The sequence below is a fragment of the Aplosporella prunicola genome (assembly GCF_010093885.1).
Source record: "Aplosporella prunicola CBS 121167 unplaced genomic scaffold K452scaffold_70, whole genome shotgun sequence".
NCBI lineage: Eukaryota > Fungi > Ascomycota > Dothideomycetes > Botryosphaeriales > Aplosporellaceae > Aplosporella > Aplosporella prunicola.
Genome location: NW_022983598.1, coordinates 1 through 20848, shown reverse-complemented (window position 1 = coordinate 20848; position 20848 = coordinate 1). Strand labels below are relative to the sequence as shown.

Genomic DNA, 20848 nt, shown 5'->3' with positions numbered 1-20848 from the left:
GGTAGGAGAGCTTGGAGCGGCCCCAGTGCTGATGAGGGAGTGGTGCTGCGGGAGCCATTCCCGTGCGAAGCGTACCCAATTCGGACGTTTCTTGAGCTCGTAGGCCACGAAGGTCTTGAGGGAGGCGAGTGTGCGCTGCCAACGCGCGTCAGTAGTGAACAGCTGTGGATGCTGGATAGGCGGGTGTAAGCTTACCTTCTTCTTAGCATCAAGCACGCCGTCTCCGCCATCATTGTCATCCTCGTCGGCTAGATCCACATCTCTACCGCCGCCTGCGACGATGTCTGCGAACGTTCCAGCATCGAAGAACTTCGCTCCAGCCGCATAGCCATACAGTTCGTCCATGGTGGCGAAACCGGTATGGTATTTAAGTGTATCGAGATCCAAGAATGTGAGCACGGCGTCGACGTCGTTGCTGAGGAAAAGCAGACGGCCATTTGCCGCTGTTGGTGCCGTGGCTTGCAGTTCTTCTGGCGAAGGTGGCACGCGGACGAAGAGCCCAGAGGGCCGGAGTGACAGGCCGGAGCGATAAAGGCCAACTTTGAGGATGTTGATCAGGTCTCCATAAGCGATGGTGAATATCGTCCATGGAAGCTGGGAGGCAGCATCGCAGAGCTGGATGTCTAGCTGCACAAAGGCGGGCGCTGAGAGCGCCATGGTGCCATCGAGGACGCGCACTTCTTCCTTTATGTCCTCTTCTCCCTCACCCTCACCCTCACTCTTGCTCTTGTCGCTCATGCTCATGTTGCTCGCACAGCTACTGAGCAGCTCTTCCTTCTCACTCTCATTCTTGAGCAAGTCGTCTGGCAGTGGTACACACAGGAACAGCACGCCGTTTTTGTTGACTCCCGCCGCGACAGCGCCCATTTTCATCTTGACACGGTCCTTCATATTGCGTAAGTCTGGCTCATCCGCCTCACGCGACAGGCAGACAATGGCGTCGACGTCTCCAAACGATGTCTTCTCTGGCGCTGATGGAGGGACGACAGCGTGTATGAAGAGGTCTTGTAGTTGTTTGAGGAGACGCGTTGCTACTTCGTTGTAGAGGGACGGTGCGAGGCGGGGACAGTGGTATTTAAGGCTGAAGGCGTGACCGCCCATGGTTGCGATACAAATTTAGACAAGGTCAGTACGGCGCGATGTTGCGGGTTGAGAGCGGAGCAATTGTGAGAGGAGTTGGGGTGCGTTGTGCGGAGAGGGTTTGGTGTGGTGGACTCGTCGCGCGGAGGGAAGTGAAGTGAAGGAGTGCGAGTGACTGAATAAGAGGCCACACCATGTCGTAAAGCCACAACATGTCGTAAGACCGGTAAAGCGTGACTTTCCTCAGAAGCTCGATGCTTGCTGCCGCATATTTGCTAAGTGTTTTACTTGCAATTCAATTATTAGCTCGTTCGTGTCTTAATCTAATTTCTACACGTGAGCCGACACAAGACAAGCAACTGCTCAGTGCATGGAACTCTTTTGTATGGAGTCTTGGGTTTGTTGCTTGTCTTGGGCTGAACTCATTCGTAGAACAACCTCTATAATGTGACAGTAGATAGCAGCGATGTTCTTGAAATTTATCCGGTTTCAAAGGTCTCCGCTCGAGGTTTGTGAACAAGTCTAGAGCTACTGTTTATGCTAGAGATCAACTATGTGTAATGATCCCTAAAATTATGTCTTGGTGTGTTCTGTACTACAAAGCGATACGATGGTCATGACATGGGGTTGGGTGGAAGACATTGGTTTGGGTATGAAATTTTAGTGGGTATATATAATAAACGTGTCAAGATTTTTCTTATCAAATGGCCGCATGGCCCAATGGCAAGGCGCTTGACTACGAATCAAGAGATTCCAGGTTCGACCCCTGGTGTGGTCATATACTTTTACTTTTGCACCTTTGAACTTCGTTCTGCTGCATTTGTTCGCGACTATCCAGATACGAAAAACAACAAAGAATAAGAGCCGTGGGGTCTTAGTTTTTATTTTTGCTTGTTGATATTCGTGCTACTCATATTCCCATTGATCCATGGGACGCTGATTTGAGTCACTGTTTTGACCACGACCACCAATTTCCCTTACCTATATAAAGCAACTTACAAGTACACCATTCAGCTCACTTAGTCTTCCTATTTAGTCTTCCCAATCTTTTACGAGTCATCTCTACTTGAAACTTTACTTGATTTCCAGGCCAAACCACACATCGGACAAAATGCCACAGACCAGCAACATGCGCCTTCGTTCAGGGTTAGAGGTTGCCCATACAGCAACATCGTCCGCACAGCATCGCGAGTCAAGAAAAAGGCCACATGGCCCAAACTTTACTGGGCCACAAATATTCAAGAAGCCTAAGGTGGACCGCAGAGGTTCCCGCCCGAAAATCTCCTGGGGCGACCTACCTGCGGAATTGCGGCTTCTGATACTAGAAGAGGTGGGAAAGCTGGAGCACCAGAAGCACGAACTAGCAAGCTATGCCACTGTCAGCCGAGAGTGGCAGTACTTTTTTGAGCGAAAAAACTTTGAGTATCTCGCCATATCCCAGCACGACGTCTCCAAGTTTGGCAAGATCGTGCAGAAACAACGGAGATCGCTCGTAAGATGGATTTGGTTGCGACTGAGGATCCCCCGGTATAACTGCGAGCGCTGTGACAAGCCGGAGTCATTAGAAGAAATCCAAAGGAATAACGCCATGTTCATCAAGGCTATCCGTGGCCTCTTTGGCATTTTGTCCACTTGGGAAAGCAAAGGACCGTATGCCGCCAGTGAAAAGGGCGTTACACTGGAATTGAGCGCCCATTCTGAAAGCGACGGGAAACACTATTTTTTGGGTATCGACAGCCGGATCCACGACAATGGACGGAGTGGAAAGACGCTTAGTTTCAAAAAACCACCCCACAGCCAGACTCATGGCTGGATAAAAGGACAAAGAGTTAAAGAACCACCAGAGGGTGCCGTGGACAGGATCTTTGGACCAATTTGTGGCTTATTTCTGGCTGTATATCATGGGGAGTTGCTTCCAATATTGCCGAAAGTCAAGGTGATCCAGTCTCTTGTGATCCGTCGCCAGTTCTATCGGGCGTTCTCAATCACGGATGCTCTGAACCTCATTATTCAATGCTTAACCCAGCTTGAGAGCTTCACATACGAGCCGTGGAGTGAAATGAGCCGTACTATCAGGGACGAAAATGGTGATTTAGAACTACAAAACAATATCGACATCCTCGATATTCTCAATCATGCGGAGAGTTTAAGAAGAGTAACGATTTGGCAAGACTGCAACTATGAGCGCCTCCATTGGATATGGCATGATTCCGAGGTGTGGCCGGACAGTAGCACTCTGAGTGAATATTTCATTAGGAGTAGCCAGCGGCTTGATGGACTACACCTTTCAAATTACATCGACGCGATGTACCTTTTTGCTCCCTTCCGTCCTGGAATCTGCCCAAGCGAAAAGAAGGGAATATATTGGAAAAACTTGAAGTACCTGTCCCTTACTTCTAGCACCCTCAACCCCAGAACTTACCACCTCGTTAATTGGGCCGCAGCAGGGGCAGCACAAGTGATGCCACAGCTCCAAGTTATGGAGATACGGACTCATACACGCACTGAAGCATGCATACTCCGGTATGAACGACGAGCATACCGACCGAGAGTTCAGTTCATGAGTACATGGAATGGGTTCCTATCTACGGGAGAGAAAAAAGTGGGAAATCGTAGCACTTCAGTATGGCAGCACTCATGGGCTTGAGGTGGTTCGGATTCTTTTGCACCGCATACTTATCCGTACCGACCATTTTGTTCATTTTTTCAATCGTTTAATATTGCGGGATCAGATTATGAACAAGACATCCCGAAAGCAGTTGCTAGCAGATCTCAAACGTTCCAAATAATTAGTACTTGTTTTAGAAGACTAAACCCTATAGAAGAACAAAATAATAAGACTATAGAGCTATAGAGAAGTTAAGAGCTTAGGTTGTGACCTTACGTTTGCTATTCAACACATGCCATACTTACCTCCACTGGCTTTATTCTTGTAAAGGGAGTGAACTAGGTTAGGCTTGTCAGCAGCAGACATCGACGAGGGTATAAGAGAAACCTTACTGACGACTACTCTCCAGAGTGCGGAACGGTCCAGTCGAAATTCAGTCGGTCCAATCTCGCCCAGGGTTATGAATAGTAAAAGACGAGTCGAATTGAATTAGCACAACACCACGCAATAACCTATAGCTCTCTATCACCAAGCGGTCGATTCAGCCGCTAACTCGTCCGCTATAGTCGGGTTTGGTTTGTGCCTAAAACCGTGTTGTATTGCGTATAGTATTTCGTAGCAGACGCGCGGCGGCAGCTGCTTATAGTAGGCGCTTAGCCTAATGCGGTAATCTAAACATACTTTTGCGGACAACACTATGCCAAGGCCCTATGATACAGTCGAATTCAGCCCGACGAGGGTCCTTTCAGACCCTTACTAGTAGAGACTAAACCGTATCTAATTAGGAAACCGTCTATTTGGTCCAACTCAGTCGAGGGTTTAGTTGGACCGTTCCGCACTCTGCTACTCTCCAACCATCATCATTAGCTTATTAGCCCCGCTGCACTCTGTGTTTGTGAGTGCGAGGATAGCATGGTAAAGGATGGGTAGTGGCACGTGATGCATGGCTTCAAAATCAAGAATAAACCAACGTTTAGCAAGTAAGCAAGCAAGCAGGCAAGCAAGCAGGCAAGCAAGCAAGTAAGCAAGTAAGTAGGCAAGCAAGGCAAGCAACCAAACCAACCCCCCTCCCCCCCAACAGCAAAACAAAACACAAAAAAAGGCCCTACAGCCCGCTGGAGATACCCTCAGGTTAGCATGCTTTCCAAGGAAGTGGGAGACTGTGCTTACCTAACCCCCCTGCTCCTCTTCGTCCTCCTCCTCGTACTCGTACATATCCTCGGCGTGCGAGGGCGCACGGGGAGGGGCCCTGACGGCGGCGTGGCGGGGCCTCGGGGACGAGGGTGTGGGCAGCAGGGGCAGAGGCGGCAGCGGGGGTTGCCACAGTAGCAGCGGCAGTAGCAACAACAGCAGCACTCAAGGCTGCTTCCTTGGCGGCGGCGACCATGTCTAGTACTTATACATTAGCAGATGCTCTATACCCACGGGGCCCCCTCCAACCCCAGGCAATGGAAAGATCTGCAAATAGACTTACTGTTGGCGGCGGTGGCGCGGATGGCGGGGCGCGGGCAGTCGGGAGGAGAGAGAGAGGGAGGGAGAGGATCTGCTATCCACGCGTTAGCAGCTGCTCCGTGCCCAAGAGACGGCTTCTAGCCCCATGCGACGAGAACAACTTCAAGTAGACTTACGGTGTAGTGGTAGTAATAGTAGTAGTAGTGGTGGTAGTGATGGTGGCAGTGGCGGCCGACGCTGCCGGAAGAGAGAAAAACCTGACATCCACGCGTTAGCAAATGTTCTGTGGCTGGCACGAGGGAAACCTCAGGTAGACATACTAGGCCTGCTGATGGTTGTGGAGGAGGATGAGGTGAACGAGGAGGTGGGTATGTAGAGAGAAGAGTAGAAGGACGAGGAAGAGGAAGAAAAAGGCGACAGCGGTCGGGGTAGGTGCGCCCGGTTGCTGCTGCTGCTTTGGGAAGCGGCGATAGTGTCGACATTGCTGGTGCTTCCTCTCCTTCAGCGCCTCCATACCTTTTTATCCACCTCAAGGTTCTTCGCTGCCACCAAGTTCGTCTCCATCTCGAGGACATTGCCTTCGACACCATTATCCGTGATGTCGATGGCTGATGAGTGGAGAGCGGTCATCGGTAAGCCTTTTCTTCATACATTCGTTGATGTCTGCCGCTGACAAGTCCAGCTCAGTCCAGTCTCCTCGCAGAAAGCCCGACGGTGTGAGGACAAGGCAAGCAGAAGGGGACATGGCACGCCATGGTACACCACGCGGCTCTGATGCACCTCTGGCTCTACGACATGGTGTCGTGGGGGGATGAAATTGATTTCGTACCCATGGCGACACGCATGTACGCAGGCCCCAAGCCGAGGCGGAGGGAGATGGCACGGCACTGTGAAGCGCACTGCTCTATTTCAGCTTTGGGTCTGTGATATTTGGTCGATGGGGGGTATACCTACAGCGGCACACATCTACGCAAGTACCGTACTCTTACACATTCGCCGTAGTTCACTCATCCCACACTCCTCCTCCACTCACTCCTGTCCCTCCCCTCCCCACCAGCCCTACTCCTACTCCTCCTTCTCCTCGCATGCGCCTTGTCCCTCCCCCTCGTCCTCGGCGGCGCAACAACATAATCGAAAGTCTCAGGATCCCTCGCACACAACTCGCGCTCAAGCCGCCACAACGGGCTCTCAGGCAGGACCTTGGGCGCCCCGCTTTCGACCTCCCTCCCCCTCACGGGCCGCCACACGACGCTCGGCGCGCCGTCCTCGCCCTCACTCTCCCCGACCACAAGCCGCCACGCCCGCGTCAGCGGCCCAGCGCTATACTTTCCCTTGTCCGCCTCGCCCGGCCCGCCGAGCCGCAGCCGCGCCCGCACGCTCGGGTGCACGTACTCGCAAGTGTCGCGCAGGGGACGGGGGGTCACGCGCCCGGTGTGCGGATCTACGGCGTGGTACGTGCCGGGGCAACGGGCAGTCGTGCCCGCGAGGGCGTACAAGCCCATGGCGGAGTTTGGGATGGTGCCGAACGCCCAAGGACGCGGCGTCTCGTGGCGCTTCACGTAGTAGCGGGCTGCGGCGTCGTCTTGGGCGAGGAGGTATTTGGTGCGGAAGTCGAGGAAGGGGGAGAGCTGGGCGGCCATCCAGGCGAGGGTGATGTTGGCGAGTTGTTGGTCGTCGTAGCCGCCGCCGATGTTGCTGTGCACGCCTGGAAACCATACCTGTCGCAGCACCGTCGTGTTGCCTCGTGGTTTTTCCCACACGGCGGGCGCGAAGGCGGCGCGCTTTTCGTCGAGCGCGAGCGCTTGGAAGGCGTGCTCGATGCTATTGGAGAGCTTGGTGTCGTAGAACTTCATCTCGTGGGATTGCGTCGGCTGGATCCCCACCCGCGTCAGCCAGCCTATGCGTGGCGCGCCCAATGAGCCGACCGTGTCCCACACGCCGATGGCTTTGACCGTGACGTCTAGATCAGTCAGGCCTCGCCGTTCTAGCTCTTCGCGGTAGCGCGGATCACACGCGTTGGGCTTGTTGGAGAAGGGGATCGTCGGGTTCTTGTCCTTGTATTTGTGGTCTCGTCTGTGCTGGACGTCCTCGAAGATAGGCACGAATGCAGGCAAGCCCTTTTTCGTCAGCATGCCGATTTCGCAAATCAGGCCGGCGACGCTGCGCGCAGTGAAGGCACCGCGCGAGAAGCCGATAAGGATGATCTCGTCGCCGGGGGAGTAGTTATTGCTGAGGAAGGCGTAGGCTTCTCGGACGTTTTCTTCTATGCCGCTGCCGGTTGTGCCTGGTGGGAGTGAGATATCAGTGTTTGCTGACATGCAGTGACTAGGCGGTAGAGGCCAGAGGCCAGTGGTAGAAGTGTGAAAGCATTGATTGGATATGGGTATCAAACAGTGGAAGACAGGAAGGAAAAGGCAAAGATAGAAAAGAGACCAGACATACCACCAACGATTTTATCCAAGACGTTGCCCCTCGAGCCCACGCCAAACTGGTAATAGACAACTTGAGGTATACCGTCCTTGCTCATAGGTCTGATGGCCCGCGAGATGCGCGTGACGTTACTCGGAATAGCCAGCTCGCCGTTGTTCATGCCGTTATCCGCGTTGAGCCAAGTGCCTGTTCGCGTCAGCACTGTTCGCATCTTCAAAACCCATGGTAAGAAATGCCAGTGAGGAAGGCCTCGTCCATCACTGCCATAGATAGGGTAGGATCACGACAACAACCCCGTCCGTAGAGCGAGTGCCCGTGCCAGCACCAACGAACGAACCTCTGCCCCAACACCATCTCCACTAGACATGAACTCACCATCACAAGCGACCACCAAGCGCTTAAACGCGGGCGCCCTCCCATCCCCCAAATCCAAGCTCTTCCTCCTCCTCCGCCTACTCGCCCGACTCGGCCGTCTGCCCAGCCCCTCCCGGCCCAAACTCCCTCTACTCCCCCTCCCGACATCCTCCCCACCACCACCAACCCCTCTACTCCTACTCCTATTCCTCGCCACCGGCACCTCAACCGGCACCCGAACCGGCTCAACCACCTCCACAATCTCCACCTCCGCCGGCCGACTCCGCACCACCAACGCCCCATCCGCGCGCGTATACACAGACGCATTGGGGTCCATGTCCGTGTCCACGGCTGCGCGGACGCCGAGCTCGCCCGCCGTACTCCCCGCGGGGATGTACTCGACGGCAGAGTCGTGTACGACGGCGGAAGTGGAGGGGCGGCGAGCGCGCGTGCGCGAATGGGAATGCGCCGCGCTGTCGTCGACGTCGTCCTCGTCGTACGCGTATGCGAGGCCTGCGTCCGAGGCCTCCAGCGACGACGTGTCTGAGTACTCGACGACGATGTTGTCGTCGTCGGCGGCGTCGGTGGCGTCGTATGCTCCTCCACCTCCACCACGGCCACCGCGGCGCGAGCGGCTGCGCGAGCGTGCCCGTCCGGTTGTGTAGATGTCTTCGTCGTGGTAGCGGCCCCCGCCGTCGCCGCGGTACCCGTCTCTCTCCCCCTCCCGCTCACTCCGCCGCCCCGACGGCCGCTCGTGCACCGTGTACCGCCTCGCCTCGCGCTCCTCGTCCCCCCTCCCCGCGCTCACCCACTCCCGCTCACGCCGTCCACTTCCTCGGCCACTATACCCGTACTCCTCGCCCCCACCACCGCCGCGGCGCTCGTACTCATCATACGCATGCCCACCCTCGCGCACCGGATCAACAGCAACCGAAACCGGGCGGGCGCGCCGGCTACGACTATAGCCGACATCGAAGTCGCGATCGGGGTCGCGGACACTCCCGTGGCGGTGGGGGGGAGTATCGCCATGGTGGAGACCGCCGTAGTGGCTGTGGTGGCCGCGCCGCCGCTCCACGAGCACGAATGGCGAGTCCGAGCGTGAGCGCGAGCGGTCTGACATTGTCGCTGCGCTGCGTTGCGCTGTGCTGTGCTGTGCTGGGCTGGTTGGCGTGCCGTGTGCCGTGTGCTGTTTGCTGCGCTGGTGGGTGCGCTGGTGGATGTGGATGTGGTTGCGCGCCTGGCGCGCGCTGGCTGTTGCTAAGGCTTCCTGGTCGGCAGGGTAGGGTCGCCTTGCTTGGGGTTTGTTGGATAGGTAGGTGCTTGGTTGGGCCTTGGGTCTCGGGTCTTGGGCCTTGGGCTCTCTCTCTCCCTCGCTCTCGCACGCGCGCGTGCAGCTAGCCGTGCCGTCCGCGTCCGCGTCCGCGTCTTTCCAGCCTGCCTGCCAGCTGCTGACAGAAGCCCGTCCGCCGTCCAAGCTCTTGCTCCCTCAATTTCCCACTGCACGCGTCGCGGTCGCGTTCCCCTTCCTCCTTTTCTTTCTCCCCTGTCGTTGCGCCCGCACGGCCGGGTAGACAGGTAGGTATTTGATGCTGGCCGTGCCTATGTAGGTTAGGTAGGTAGGTAGGATTTGCGCGTAGGTAGGGATGTAAGACGCACACGCACGCACGGCACGCACGCAAGGCACCACCTCGCTCGGCAAACGAACGATGGGATCGCAAAGGATGCCCGCCCCTGCAGCAGCGACCCTACCCGCGTGCTTTAGCTCCCGCACCGCGCACCTTGCAGCCAGCCAGCAGGCCAGCCAGCAGGCCAGCCAGCAGGCCAAACCGTTCCTGTCATTCCCTAGGTAGGTAAACCGCTGCCTTATTTCTTCCCCACTTCACTACACCACCTACCCACCCAATCCAGCGCCAGCCCTCGACCCGCACAGCTCAGGCACGCAGTCGCTAGCATCTCAGCACCCCCCACACCCACACCCCGCCCTACAATATCAGCGCTTGCGCACGTCGCGCCCAACCCAGCCCAGCCCAGCCCAATCCAACCCCAGCACTCGAGCCTGTCTCAAACACCCTGCTCCACCCACCCACCACGTGCGGCCCCACCCGCGATTGGCGATTGGCAGCCGACAGCGGAGCGCCGGAGACCCGGCCGGAGCTGCTTCGAGCGCGCTAGCTAGGTAGAGTACTATTGTACGTACGGTAGTTTGGGCTTGGCGTGGGGTGCGCTGGCTGGTTTGCTGTTTTGGTTTGCTGGCTGTTTTGTTGGCTGGGGATGGGCTGGGCTGGGCTGGCGATGGATGGGGGATGGGTGGGGGAATGAATGGGTGGAGGAGCGAGATACTGGAGGCGGGAATGCTGGCTCTTGTGTGGTCGGGAGAACGAGAGATACCTTACACAGCACACATTCAGGATGTTGTCTCAGTATCGTTAGCAGTAACTACAACAACAACAATAGTAGTAGCAGTAGCAGCAGCAGCAGTAGTAGTAGCAATCAATACTCATCCAACCTACTTATTTCATCTCCGGCCTACATAGCATAGCGTACACCCTACAAGCGCGCAAGCAAGCAAGCGTGCATCCAACCCATCCATCCATCCATCCATTCAGACATCAGCGCAAGACATCGCCAGAGACAGACAGCCGTAACCCATATCTAAACAATCTTACAACAGCAACAACAAACAGCCACAGCCACACACACAACACGCGCGCTGCCTCCCATTCTCGCCATCTCTTCTTCTTCTTCTTTTTTTTCATCATCTCTCTTCAAAGAAAGCAGCCACGTTTCCGCTCGTTCCCCAAAGCCAGTCAGAGCGCCCAACCGCCCTCAAGGTGCTCAAACCGTGCATCCAGCACGATGCTGCCTGCTCTGCTCTTCTCGCTTGGATCCCCACCCCTCCTCTTGTCAAAAGACGAGAAAACCTCTTTCCCACGAGCCAGAAGGTGCGTAGTGCATAGCGCATAGCGCAGCGGTTCACAGGTCTGGAGAGAAACGGAAGAAAGAGCGCGACGACAGGATGCTGTGGCGCCAGAACGGAGGAGAAGAAGACGACGAGGAAGAAGAGAAACGAAAGAAGAAACGACGTCCTACAGACGACAACGCGCATGGTGATCGTAACCATCATGCGACCAGCACAGCATGCAAGCAAGCGTGCGCGCACCGCGCCAGAAACCCAGCGGGCAGCAAAACCAGCCAGGCAGACAGGCAGGCAAGCAGGCAGACGGCGCTCTTGCGTGCCTGCATCATCTCAGCGAGCGAGACAAAGAGCGAGAGAAAGAGAGATCGAGGGAGAAGAGAGTGAGCGCACCAAAAGCAGACAAGCCAACCCCAACAACATAACGCCACAGAGCAGCCGTCAAAGCAGCCTCAAGTATTCGGGACAGACAGACAAACAAAAAGACAAAACCTCCGGAATAAACGCCCGATCAGACGCCCTTTTCCCGCGCTCCCTCTTTTGCGATTTGAGACAGATAACAAACTCGAAAAATGACAGATGAGAAGCAGAATGATGATGATGCTCTCAAGGGATGCAATCACGTGACGTCGGCGCTCGAAGTGCACAACAGCGACGACAAAGGACCGGACGGACGGACGGACGGAGTGGTGTGGTGAGCCGAGACAACGACAACACAGCAGCAACCCCGCTCAGTAGTCGCCGAGCAGGTCATCAAGCTCGTCCAGCTCGACGTGCTCAGGGCTCTTCCACTGGTCCCACGCCCAGCCCAGCCCAGCGTCATCGGCATCGAGCACACGCACGTCCTCCATGGAATCGAGGTTGCGTTTCCGATCCTCGACGCTCTGCAGCGGCCGCAGCACCGGGCTCGCCATGCCAAAGTCCATGGCCGCCGAGGCCGAGGCCGCAGAGGAGGTATTGCTCTCGACGCTCTGGCCGAACAGCAGCGCCGCGGCCTCGGAATTGCGCTGGGCGGCGCTCTCCTCCGACTCCTCGCCGGCGGCGTCCTCGGCGTGCGTGTCCATCGGCACGGAGAAGACGGCGGGCTTGGTCTCCGACTCCTGGCTGCGGCTGCGCTGTTGCAGCGACGACGCCGTGGCTGTGAACTCGCGCTCGTCGCGCTCCAGCGGCGGACTCGCCGCCCGTCGGTTGTGCGCCATGTTGCTAGTCGTGGCCGGGTGTGGCCCGTCGCGCAGCAGCGAGCTGCGGCCCGAGAACGTCGTCGATGTCTCGCTGCCTTCGTCGTCGAGCTCGGGCGACGACAGATCTACCTCCGGCGAGGGCGACATTGCGGAACGCGTACGCGCGTCGCGTTCTTCCTCCTCTGAGTCATCGGCCGCGGATGAGAGCGAGGGCGAGATAATGCGAGCGGGTGCAGCGGTGGACGACTCGGCGGGCTCCGGGATAGGCTGGTGCGGCGACGTCGTCAGGAAGAAGTAGATGCGCTTGGGGTGGGTGCCAACAAGCTCCTTGCCCACGGGGCAGGGCGCCAGCGCGGTCCAGGGGCGGCGGATGTAGGCCGTCAGGCGCGAGGAGATGATGGCGGAGGGGTTGGCCGAGCTGCGAGGGAAGTTAGTCGGGTTGCTACGACAACGGGAAGACGCGTCAGGCGCATACCTTTCGACAATGGGCAGTTGGGTGGCGAGCACGGCGGCCAGCTCCTTCAGCAGGTGGGGCCTGTTGCCCGTCTCCTCGAGCTGCTGTATCACGGCGACGACAATGTCGTCGTTGATGCCCTCGGTGTCAACCTTGACCTGGCCATCGGCGCGGGGCGAGGGCGGCGGGGTGTTTTCGACGACCCTGCTGGCGTTCTTGGGGAGCTTTGACACGGAGGGGCTCAGTGGCGAAGAGGATGACGCAGTGCTGGCGGCATGGACGCGCTTGATCTTCTTCTGCGGCGGCTGGTCGGATTGAGGCGTGTTGGAGGAAGGCGGTGAGCGATGCGACGACGATCGCGAGCTGTTTGGGAGCTGGATGCCGAGCATGGGTAGCGACAGCGACTTGCGCCTGGTGTTGTAGGGCATTTTTGGCGGAAGGATGCAACGGGCGGCGGGCTGGTGTTGATGGCGGCGAGGCGGGACGACTCCGGCTGTCGCGCGACAGGCAGGCGGCGGGCTAGCGGGTTTGTTGTGGCTGAGGAGAAAAATGGACGGAAAGGGTCCTATTGGTGGCGACGCGGGGGGGCGGAGGAATGCAAACGAGCAGCAAAGCTGACCTGTGTTTGCTGGCGGTGGTTCGGGTGACGATGTGGTGGGAGGAGGGGTCCAGGGGGCTCGCGGCGCGACAGAGGACCAGTGCGTGCGGTGGATTGACACGGTAATCGAGCAGCAGTTGCCAGCAACCAACAATATGTAACAGATACAGACGCGATAAAATGCTACAAGGTAAACAGAAGATGGGCGAGGTGGTGTCGGTGGGGCCTGATGAGTTGGCGGGGAGGGGGAGAGTAGGATTGATTGTCGTTGTTGTCGTGGTAGACGTAGTGGTGGTGTCGTGGTAGTGGTGGTGGTCGAGGAGAGATGGAAGGAGAGACAGGCAAAGACGGACGGGCAAGCCGAACGGCGCGGACGGACGAGAGCGGCGGCGGGCTGGATGACGGTCTCACGAGCCTGAAGTCGGAGGGAAGGGGGATGCGAATTGGTTGTCCCGTAGCAGAGCAGGCCCGTTGCCCAAAACACTCTAGCACAGCTTGGGGGGGGACTTTTCGTCAGCCATCCGCCGACGGGTATTTTCTATTTTCACCACGCGAGCAGGGGCCACAGCAGACAGGCAGGCATTCGATATTTGCTTTTTTATTTTTATTTTTTTCATGCCGTTATACTTCGGGGAGGCGAGAGGGGGGAGGGAAACTCAACGCTCTTCCTTTTCCAACAACAGCAAACGACGACAATCGGATGTCGTCTCCCTGCTCGCGTGCTGCCTCATCCGCCGCATGCCGGTCGTTTTCCGCGCGAGAGAAGGCCCGTCGAAGCCATGTCGAAGATCGCCTGCAACGCTAGTGGCGCCCAGTGGCCCAAACGGTCGGCGCTATCACATAATTCGCTGCTACTTCACTGGCCACCAGCCCGCCGCGCATGAGCGATTGCTGGCCCGCACTTTTTTTTTTTTTTTTTTTCCTTCTCGCCATTTTTTCTGGACTGCGGGTCGGCGCTTCGCAACAGCCGACTGGTGTGTGTGGGTGGGCGGGCGCGTGTTCCGTGTTTGTCACAACAACAAACGCCGCCTTCTTTCTCGTCAGGCACGTCGTCGCCACGGCAATGCCAACCACGGCCAATGCTACCTCGTGTGAAGTGTGTTTGCATATGGCAGGCAGCAGGCACACCGCTCTGCCTCCCAATCTAGCTGCGACGTGATAGGTACATCTATATGCCCAATCGGGCGCCGTCTTTCACTTGCCCCTGTGGAGATGCGGCCAACAACAGCATCATCGTTATTTTCCATCGCCGCCGTCGTCATGTCTATCGTCATTTCGCCCGTCCGCTACCATCATCATCGCGCGACGCAACCGCCGCTCCGCGCAGCCCAGCCACGCGCGGCCGGATCACCACGCCTTGCCCTTGCCTTAGGCTTGCTCTTGGCTTTTTCGCCCTGGCAGAACCCGGCGCGCACAGCAGCTGAACGCGCGCTGCGAGCGGCGGCGGCGACAAGCAGGCGAGCAAATTAGGACGAGCAGGGCCAGCAGCAAGTAACAAACACTGAACCACTGCACTTCCTCAAACAAGGAAAAAGCCCACCGCCCAGCCGCACACACACACGACCAGTGACCACACCCAGCCAGCCAACCAGCCAGTCAGCCAGTAGCCAGGCACCAATCCCCCGGCACACAAACCCTCCCTCCAGCACTGTAACCCCCCGTCTGTCTGGTTTGCCGTCCCCTCGCTTGCCCAGCCCACACCAAGCACCAAGCACCAAGCACCAAGCCCCAAGCCCCCGATCCCTCCCCATGCGTGCACGCGCAGGACGCAGGACGCAAGACGCGAGACGCGGGACGCGCATCCTTCCACCCCAGGGTTGCTCCTGCGTCGTGCGTCGTGCGTCTCGCGTTCCCCGTCCCGCGCGGAGGGGAGGGGAGCGAAGGATCGCTGCGGCCGTTGGCCACCTCCACCATCGCCCAGTCACCACCCAGTCGCCACTACCCAGTCACTACCTACGGAGTACTGTCCACCCAGGTGTACTCCTAGAGTAATCGTACTCATAACCCAGCCAGCCCACCCCAGTCCTGCGCCAAGCAAGCAAGCAAGCAAGCAAGCAAGGCAGACAGCAGCAGGCAGGGAGCAACAGCGCGAAAAAAGAGAGCGATGGAAGGGCTTGGGCGGGCGCGCAACGCGCGTGGCGCGTTTGGGCGCGATCCTTGCTCGTCGTTTTCTGTCATTCTTTCTTCTGCTTGTCTCTTGTCTCTTTTTCCCCAGGCTGGGCTGGTTGGGCGCGACGTGGGCACAGGCGCATCTCGCGCGTTTTGCGATTTGCGCTTTGCGATTTGCGACAGGTAGCTACATATCCCGCTCGTCACGGTACTCTATGTACATACATACGCACGTACGAGTCCTGCACGCATGCACGCACGTACGAGCATCGTCCGTACAGTACGTATGTGTATAGTAATCCGTACGTGCGTACGCATGGACAGAACGCAGTACGCAGTACGCACGAGATGCACGCGAGACATCCATGCGACGAGGGCGAGGGCGGGACGATGCGAACGTCGACGACGACGACGGTTGATGGTGCACGACGAGGGATGAGCGCGTCGTACATACCGTCCCTGCCGTTCGCTGGGCCCCGCCCCAGGTCCCCCCGGCCGTGCTGCGGAGGTACTTGGGTTTGCTTTTGCTTTGCCTAGAGTACGATGGGTGTCTAGAGTACTCTACATAGATATTTGTACTGCTGCTGCTGTGCCGTGCGGGACGGCCGGGTGGGTGTAGGTACATAGGTACTCTGCTCTCTGGTCCCGTGTGCCGTCGACATTCCTGGAGTACGAAGTAGGTCCTCTACCTCATACTCGAGGCAGGCACACGACGCAGCGAGCACTCTCCACACAAAGCCAGCCACCTACCTACTCTACTCACAGGCACGCAAGCCATCCCATCCTTCGCACCTCTGCGCACCAAACATCAAACACGCGACCACCCCTCCCTCCCTCCATCATCTCATCAAACCCGTCCACCCATCCACCCCTCGCCCTCCCTCTCCCCGCCATCAATCCATCCCACCCCCCGCACCCACGCACCCACGCACCCACGCACCCAACCATCGCGCACACACAACCCCTTCCCCGCCGCAGGGCCGCGACCCCTCCGCGCCCCGGTCCCGGCCCCCTCCGCGCACGCACGCCCGCACGCACGCACACCCGCGATCGCGATCGAGATCGGCTCAGATCGCGGGATCGCGGGATCGGAGCGCGGGCATCGTAGGATCTTACTCTAGGTTCTTAGAGGAGGATCTATCTGGGGATAGGTAGGTAGGTGCGCGTACGGTAGGGGCTAGGCTGATCCTGGGGGCGGTGCTGGTTGGTGCGGTGTCTGTGGGGTTGGCGGTGGTGAGGGAGGATGGGGTATAGAAAGTAGAAATAGGTAGGAGAGTGAGGAGAGTTCCTATTTACGAGTAGAGCTATCTGTTATCGCTACTCTTATATATATGACGTACCTATGTAGGTACGCTCTACGCTCTATTCTACCTTGCGTACACCTTCTCCTTACCTACTCCTACCTCTACTAAAACATATATGCACACACAAACAAACAAACAAATACATACACAAAACAACCCCTCCCCACACACTCTCTCTATCTTCCCAGAACCACATGTCTTGCCCAGCCAACCATCACCACCACGACACCTCTACAAGAGAACGCAACGCAACTCAACGCAACAAGCACAAACATCAAACACCAGACCCCCAAGCGCCTTTCGTAGCGCTCACTTTCGCTCATTAACTCCACTCACCTCGCCATCCACTCTCCCATTCACTCATCTGCCCTGCTGTCCACCACCACCACCACCACCACAAACAACCAAACGCCTCCATCACCCACCCCTCACACCCCCTACCCCTCCCCCCATCACGCACAGCGCACCCAGCGCACCAAGCAGCACAAACACACCACTACCACCTACATAGTACACCCCGCAGGCGCAGGCAACTGGCGTTGCACCGGGTGTCAGGAGCGCCCACGCACACGCACACGCCCGCAGCTGCCGTTTGTCTGACGACCGACGGCGGCTAGTACGGTGTGGGGTAAGGTAGGGTGCTGTGGAGAGGAGTGGAGAGAGCAGTGGAAGAGGGGAGGAACGGAAGAGCGTAAAAAGAAGAGAAAAAAAAAAAAAAAAAAAGAGACTAGAGACGGGAGGGGGGTATAACGCCTTCGTTATTGCTATCGTGTACGTATGGTAGTGGATGTGTGCTGTGCTGTGCCGCCTACACCGTCTCCACGTCTACACGTCTACGCGTCTACACTGCCGGACATACAGCGCCTCTCCTCATGCACGCATACATTGCATTGGAGCCGTGCCTTAAGCTGTCGCTGAGCCTGTGCTGTGTGAAAGCAGAGAGCAGACAGCAGACAGCAGAAAGCAAACCCCAAGCGCGCACCCGCACTCGTCGCGCCTCCTGCCGCGTGCAGCGTTTGGCGCGCCGGGCAAGAAATTGACGTTGACGTTGACGCTAACGCTGCGGCAGCAGTGCCAACAGTGTGGAGAACCTTAGGCGGTTACGGGTGTGTGGTGCTTGCTTGCTCAATGCTTTTTGCTCCTCCGCCCGCCGTGGTGGCACGGTGCGCCGGTCCTCACTCCCGCCTTCACGACCGCTTTCACGCCCGCCCCCACAGCCAGCTCTTCCGCTCCGGGCGTGGCCCCGCCTCTTCCGCTGCCGCTGCTGTCGCTTTGGCCCCCTGGAACGACGTCACTTTCCCCTCTGGCCCCTCCACCCCCACCCCCAGCATCGACTCCGTCTCCGCCGCACTCTCCGCCTCCGACGCCCGCTTCAGCTCCACCCACCACGTCGTGCCAAGATGGTACCAAGGGCGGCTGATCTCAACGACCTCGAGCCCGCTCCTCTCGACAATAGCGCCAACATCCTTATTCCACCAGCAGCCATGCGCGTCCGCATGGCCGGGCGCCGACCTATCCAGCCAGCCATTCAACCAGCCATACCAGCCCCTGCCATGCTCCAGCAAAAAGATCCTGCCATCGTCCTTGACCGCGTCGCCCAGCCGTCTTAGCAGCAGCTCCGGCTCATGCGTCGAGCAAAGCCCCATAGTCTGGACGACGGTATCGAAGCGTGCAGCAGCATCGCCCCCCGGCCCAGGAATGCGGTCCAGCGCACTCGCAGCACGGAACTCGACGTCGCGAACGCGCGCCGCGCGCCCCCCCTCGCGCTTGATCTCGAGCCACTTGCGCCGCGCCTCGGCCAGCATCGCCCCGCTCCGGTCCAGCAGCACAAGACGGCGCACCTTTCCGCCATCATAGAACGCGCTGTTGCGGCCCGTCCCCGCGCTGGCCTCGAGCACGTCGCCCCGCGCCCGCGCGGCCAGCTGCCGCCGCAGCCGCACAATCCCCGTCTTGCGCTCCATGCTGTCCACGTCCGCGTCGAAGCGCACGGCGTTGCTGTCGTAGCGGTCGGCGACGTCGGCGGGGACGGCGTATGCGGGCTCGTAGGGCCGCAGTAGCGAGTGCGCCAGGAACGCGACGTACAGGCCTGTCGCGCTGGCGACGCCTAGGGCCGCGTAGAGCGGGATGCGGCGCGCGCGCGAGAGCGTCGTTGCTGCATTGGGCGGTGGTGGTGGTGGTGGTGCTGCTGCTGCTGCGCGTGCGGGGCGTGGAGCTGGCTTGCGCGCGCGCGGGGCGAACTCGAGGGGTTTGGGCGGGCGGGCGGCGGCTTGGGTCTGGGTGGGCTTGTTTTTATTGCTGTTGTTTGGGGGCGGACGAGCAGCGGATTTGGCGCCCATTGCGGCGGTTGGTTGGTCGTAGGTAGAGCTGGAGAGTCGGAAAGACGTGGTGGTGGAGGTTTTGGCCGAGGCGAGCCGCAACTTGCCGCCGCCAGGAAAAAATGCCACGGCCGCGCCCGCACGCCGATAATCGCAGCGAGCGCGGGGAAAAAGACGGGGGGGCCACCACAATCACGCCCTGTACATATTTCCTATCTCTGTCTCTTTTTGATCTCGTGTGTTTGTGTGTATCTCTCTCTCTCCAATCGTCCCATCGCCATGACCTCCTCGTCGTCCCCCGTCCCCGCCTCGATCCTCATCGTCGGCTCCGGCGTCTTCGGCCTCACGACCGCCTACTCGCTGGCGCGCAACCCGGCCTACAGCAAGACGACCATCACCGTCGTCGACCGGCAGGGCTTCCCCTCGCCCGACGCCTCCAGTGTACGGCCTGCCTCGTGACCTCTTCCTCTCCCCGCCGCCAACCAAGCCATACCCTTTCTCACAACCAATCCCCAGATCGACACGTCCCGCATCATCCGCCCCGACTACGCCGACCCCGCCTACGCCGCCCTCGCCTACGAGGCCCAGGACCTCTGGCGCGGGGCCTGGGGCGCCGACGGCCGGTACACCGAGACGGGGCTGTGCTTGACCGCGGAGCCCGGCTGCGCCGACTACGTCAACAAGTCGCTGGAGAACGTGCGCGCGCTCGAAGCCGTGCGGGAAGAGGTGCTGCGCGCAACGGCGCAGACGGCCAACACGGCGGTCCAGCGCGACAACGACGCGCAGCCCGCCCGCCCCGCGCTGCAGGAACTGCGCTCTGCCGCCGAGATATCGCGGATCCACACATTTGGCGGGACGAACGGGTCCGTGGGCTACGTGAACTGGACGTCCGGATGGGCGGACCCGGAGGCGAGCATGGCCCACCTGCAGGCCCTGGTCGCAGCGACAGGGCGCGTGGCGTTCGTGCGCGCAACCGTGACGCGGCTGCTGTTCGCGCACGCAGAGACGACGGTCCCGTCGGCGCAGAGCTCGCGCGTGCTCGGCGCCGCGCTGGACGACGGCCGCGAGCTGCGCGCCGAGGTGACGGTCGTTGCGGCCGGCGCGTGGAGCGGCGCGCTGCTGGACCTGCGCGGCATCGTGGAGGCGACGGGGCAGGCGCTGGCGTACGTCGACATTTCGGCCGACGAGCAAGCCGCCCTGGGCAAGAACCCCACCGTCCTCAATCTCGCCACCGGCATGTTCGTCATCCCGCCCTCGCGCCGCCTGCTCAAGCTCGCGCGCCACGGCCACGGCTACTCCCACTACGTCAACATCGCGCACCCAGAGCTGCCCGCGAGCGCAAACGAGACGATCTCGGTTTCGCTGCCGCGCACGCACGCGACCTCCCCCGCACTGCCCGCCCACCTGCCCGCCGAGGCAGAGGCCGCGCTGCGCAAACTCTGCCAGGACCTCGTGCCCAGCTGCGCGGCGCGCCCGTTCCGCAGCACGCGCCTGTGCTACTACGCCGACACGCGCGACGGTGACTTCCTCATCACGCACCACCCAGCGTACGGGCGGAGTTTGTTCGTCGCGACGGGCGGGTCCGGGCACGGCTTCAAGTTCCTGCCCGTTATCGGTGATCGCATCGTCCAGTGCTTGGAGGGAAGGCCGCCCGCGCAGTTCCGTGACAAGTGGGCGTGGCCCAAGGAGCGTGTGCCGTTTGAGCTGTGGAAGGGGGATGGGAGCCGCGGCGGGAGGAAGGGCATGCGCCTTGAGAGGGAGTATGCTAAGGGTGCGCGGTTGTAAGGTGGAGAGGCGGGGAGGCGGGTTGGGGATGGGAGAGGGGGAGGGAAAGAGAGGGAGAGAGGACGGAGGCTTGGTCTGAAGAAAGGAAAAGGAAAAGGAAAAGAAAGAAAAGAGAGGAGAGAAGAAAAGAGAGAGAAGAAAAGAGAAAGAGAAGAAAAGACGAAGAGAAAGCAGCATAAAACTACATACCTACCTACCTACATACCAACCCACCCACCCACACATACATATCCAACCAAACATTGAATCGCGCAATTCCACCCC

At 59.1% G+C, this 20848-nt stretch overlaps 9 protein-coding genes and 1 non-coding gene across 10 annotated transcripts; 4 read left to right on the top strand and 6 right to left on the bottom strand.

Moving 5' to 3' along the window:
• Nucleotides 1-39: 39 nt before the first annotated feature.
• Nucleotides 40-1101, bottom strand: K452DRAFT_193739 (uncharacterized protein; the record flags this gene model as incomplete). Its single annotated transcript, XM_033535893.1, has 3 exons — nucleotides 40-90; nucleotides 259-677; nucleotides 819-1101. Coding segments are annotated over 3 exons (753 nt in total), but the record flags the coding sequence as incomplete, so codon positions are not given.
• A 685-nt stretch (nucleotides 1102-1786) lies between these two features.
• Nucleotides 1787-1858, top strand: K452DRAFT_t162. Its single transcript has one exon. It is a non-coding gene; the product is annotated as a tRNA-Arg (tRNA).
• A 351-nt stretch (nucleotides 1859-2209) lies between these two features.
• Nucleotides 2210-3727, top strand: K452DRAFT_280763 (uncharacterized protein; the record flags this gene model as incomplete). Its single annotated transcript, XM_033539466.1, has 1 exon — nucleotides 2210-3727. One exon carries the CDS (start codon nucleotides 2210-2212, stop codon nucleotides 3725-3727), a length of 1518 nt encoding a protein of 505 aa, XP_033391648.1.
• A 1066-nt stretch (nucleotides 3728-4793) lies between these two features.
• On the bottom strand, nucleotides 4794-5990 carry K452DRAFT_345901 (uncharacterized protein; the record flags this gene model as incomplete). The annotated part of the gene is made up of 5 exons (XM_033545465.1): nucleotides 5461-5990; nucleotides 5317-5377; nucleotides 5163-5277; nucleotides 4927-5077; nucleotides 4794-4803 (listed from the first exon to the last, which is right to left on the bottom strand). The coding sequence occupies exons 1-5, from the start codon at nucleotides 5652-5654 to the stop codon at nucleotides 4794-4796; spliced, it is 531 nt and encodes a 176-aa protein (XP_033391647.1). The 5' UTR covers nucleotides 5655-5990.
• A 117-nt stretch (nucleotides 5991-6107) lies between these two features.
• K452DRAFT_157262 (uncharacterized protein) lies at nucleotides 6108-8104 on the bottom strand. The gene is made up of 2 exons (XM_033535611.1): nucleotides 7583-8104; nucleotides 6108-7424 (listed from the first exon to the last, which is right to left on the bottom strand). Exons 1-2 carry the CDS (start codon nucleotides 7779-7781, stop codon nucleotides 6148-6150), a joined length of 1476 nt encoding a protein of 491 aa, XP_033391646.1. The 5' UTR covers nucleotides 7782-8104; the 3' UTR covers nucleotides 6108-6147.
• A 2641-nt stretch (nucleotides 8105-10745) lies between these two features.
• K452DRAFT_157210 (uncharacterized protein) lies at nucleotides 10746-11495 on the top strand. The gene has a single exon (XM_033535610.1). The coding sequence runs from the start codon at nucleotides 11029-11031 to the stop codon at nucleotides 11419-11421; it is 393 nt and encodes a 130-aa protein (XP_033391645.1). The 5' UTR covers nucleotides 10746-11028; the 3' UTR covers nucleotides 11422-11495.
• Nucleotides 11496-11569: 74 nt separating this feature from the next.
• On the bottom strand, nucleotides 11570-12901 carry K452DRAFT_303170 (uncharacterized protein; the record flags this gene model as incomplete). Its single annotated transcript, XM_033542692.1, has 2 exons — nucleotides 11570-12437; nucleotides 12495-12901. 2 exons carry the CDS (start codon nucleotides 12899-12901, stop codon nucleotides 11570-11572), a joined length of 1275 nt encoding a protein of 424 aa, XP_033391644.1.
• A 2032-nt stretch (nucleotides 12902-14933) lies between these two features.
• On the bottom strand, nucleotides 14934-15543 carry K452DRAFT_292824 (uncharacterized protein). The gene has a single exon (XM_033541452.1). The coding sequence runs from the start codon at nucleotides 15247-15249 to the stop codon at nucleotides 15070-15072; it is 180 nt and encodes a 59-aa protein (XP_033391643.1). The 5' UTR covers nucleotides 15250-15543; the 3' UTR covers nucleotides 14934-15069.
• A 1995-nt stretch (nucleotides 15544-17538) lies between these two features.
• On the bottom strand, nucleotides 17539-18868 carry K452DRAFT_354166 (uncharacterized protein; the record flags this gene model as incomplete). The annotated part of the gene is made up of 2 exons (XM_033545871.1): nucleotides 17836-18868; nucleotides 17539-17600 (listed from the first exon to the last, which is right to left on the bottom strand). Exons 1-2 carry the CDS (start codon nucleotides 18818-18820, stop codon nucleotides 17539-17541), a joined length of 1047 nt encoding a protein of 348 aa, XP_033391642.1. The 5' UTR covers nucleotides 18821-18868.
• A 151-nt stretch (nucleotides 18869-19019) lies between these two features.
• K452DRAFT_292821 (uncharacterized protein) lies at nucleotides 19020-20848 on the top strand. Its single transcript, XM_033541451.1, has 2 exons — nucleotides 19020-19240; nucleotides 19316-20848. Exons 1-2 carry the CDS (start codon nucleotides 19079-19081, stop codon nucleotides 20582-20584), a joined length of 1431 nt encoding a protein of 476 aa, XP_033391641.1. The 5' UTR covers nucleotides 19020-19078; the 3' UTR covers nucleotides 20585-20848.

What these genes read in the sequence shown, in the direction of transcription:
- K452DRAFT_157262 (XM_033535611.1), bottom strand. Translation starts at nt 7,781, where the DNA reads ATGCGAACAGTGCTGACGCGAACAGGCACTTGGCTCAACGCGGATAAC. An exon ending in CTTGGATAAAATCGTTGGTG is followed by an intron (nt 7,425 to 7,582) that starts GTATGTCTGGTC and finishes CACTCCCACCAG; the next exon opens with GCACAACCGGCAGCGGCATA.
- K452DRAFT_157210 (XM_033535610.1), top strand. Translation starts at nt 11,029, where the DNA reads ATGGTGATCGTAACCATCATGCGACCAGCACAGCATGCAAGCAAGCGT.
- K452DRAFT_292824 (XM_033541452.1), bottom strand. Translation starts at nt 15,249, where the DNA reads ATGACAGAAAACGACGAGCAAGGATCGCGCCCAAACGCGCCACGCGCG.
- K452DRAFT_292821 (XM_033541451.1), top strand. Translation starts at nt 19,079, where the DNA reads ATGACCTCCTCGTCGTCCCCCGTCCCCGCCTCGATCCTCATCGTCGGC. An exon ending in CCTCGCCCGACGCCTCCAGT is followed by an intron (nt 19,241 to 19,315) that starts GTACGGCCTGCC and finishes ACCAATCCCCAG; the next exon opens with ATCGACACGTCCCGCATCAT.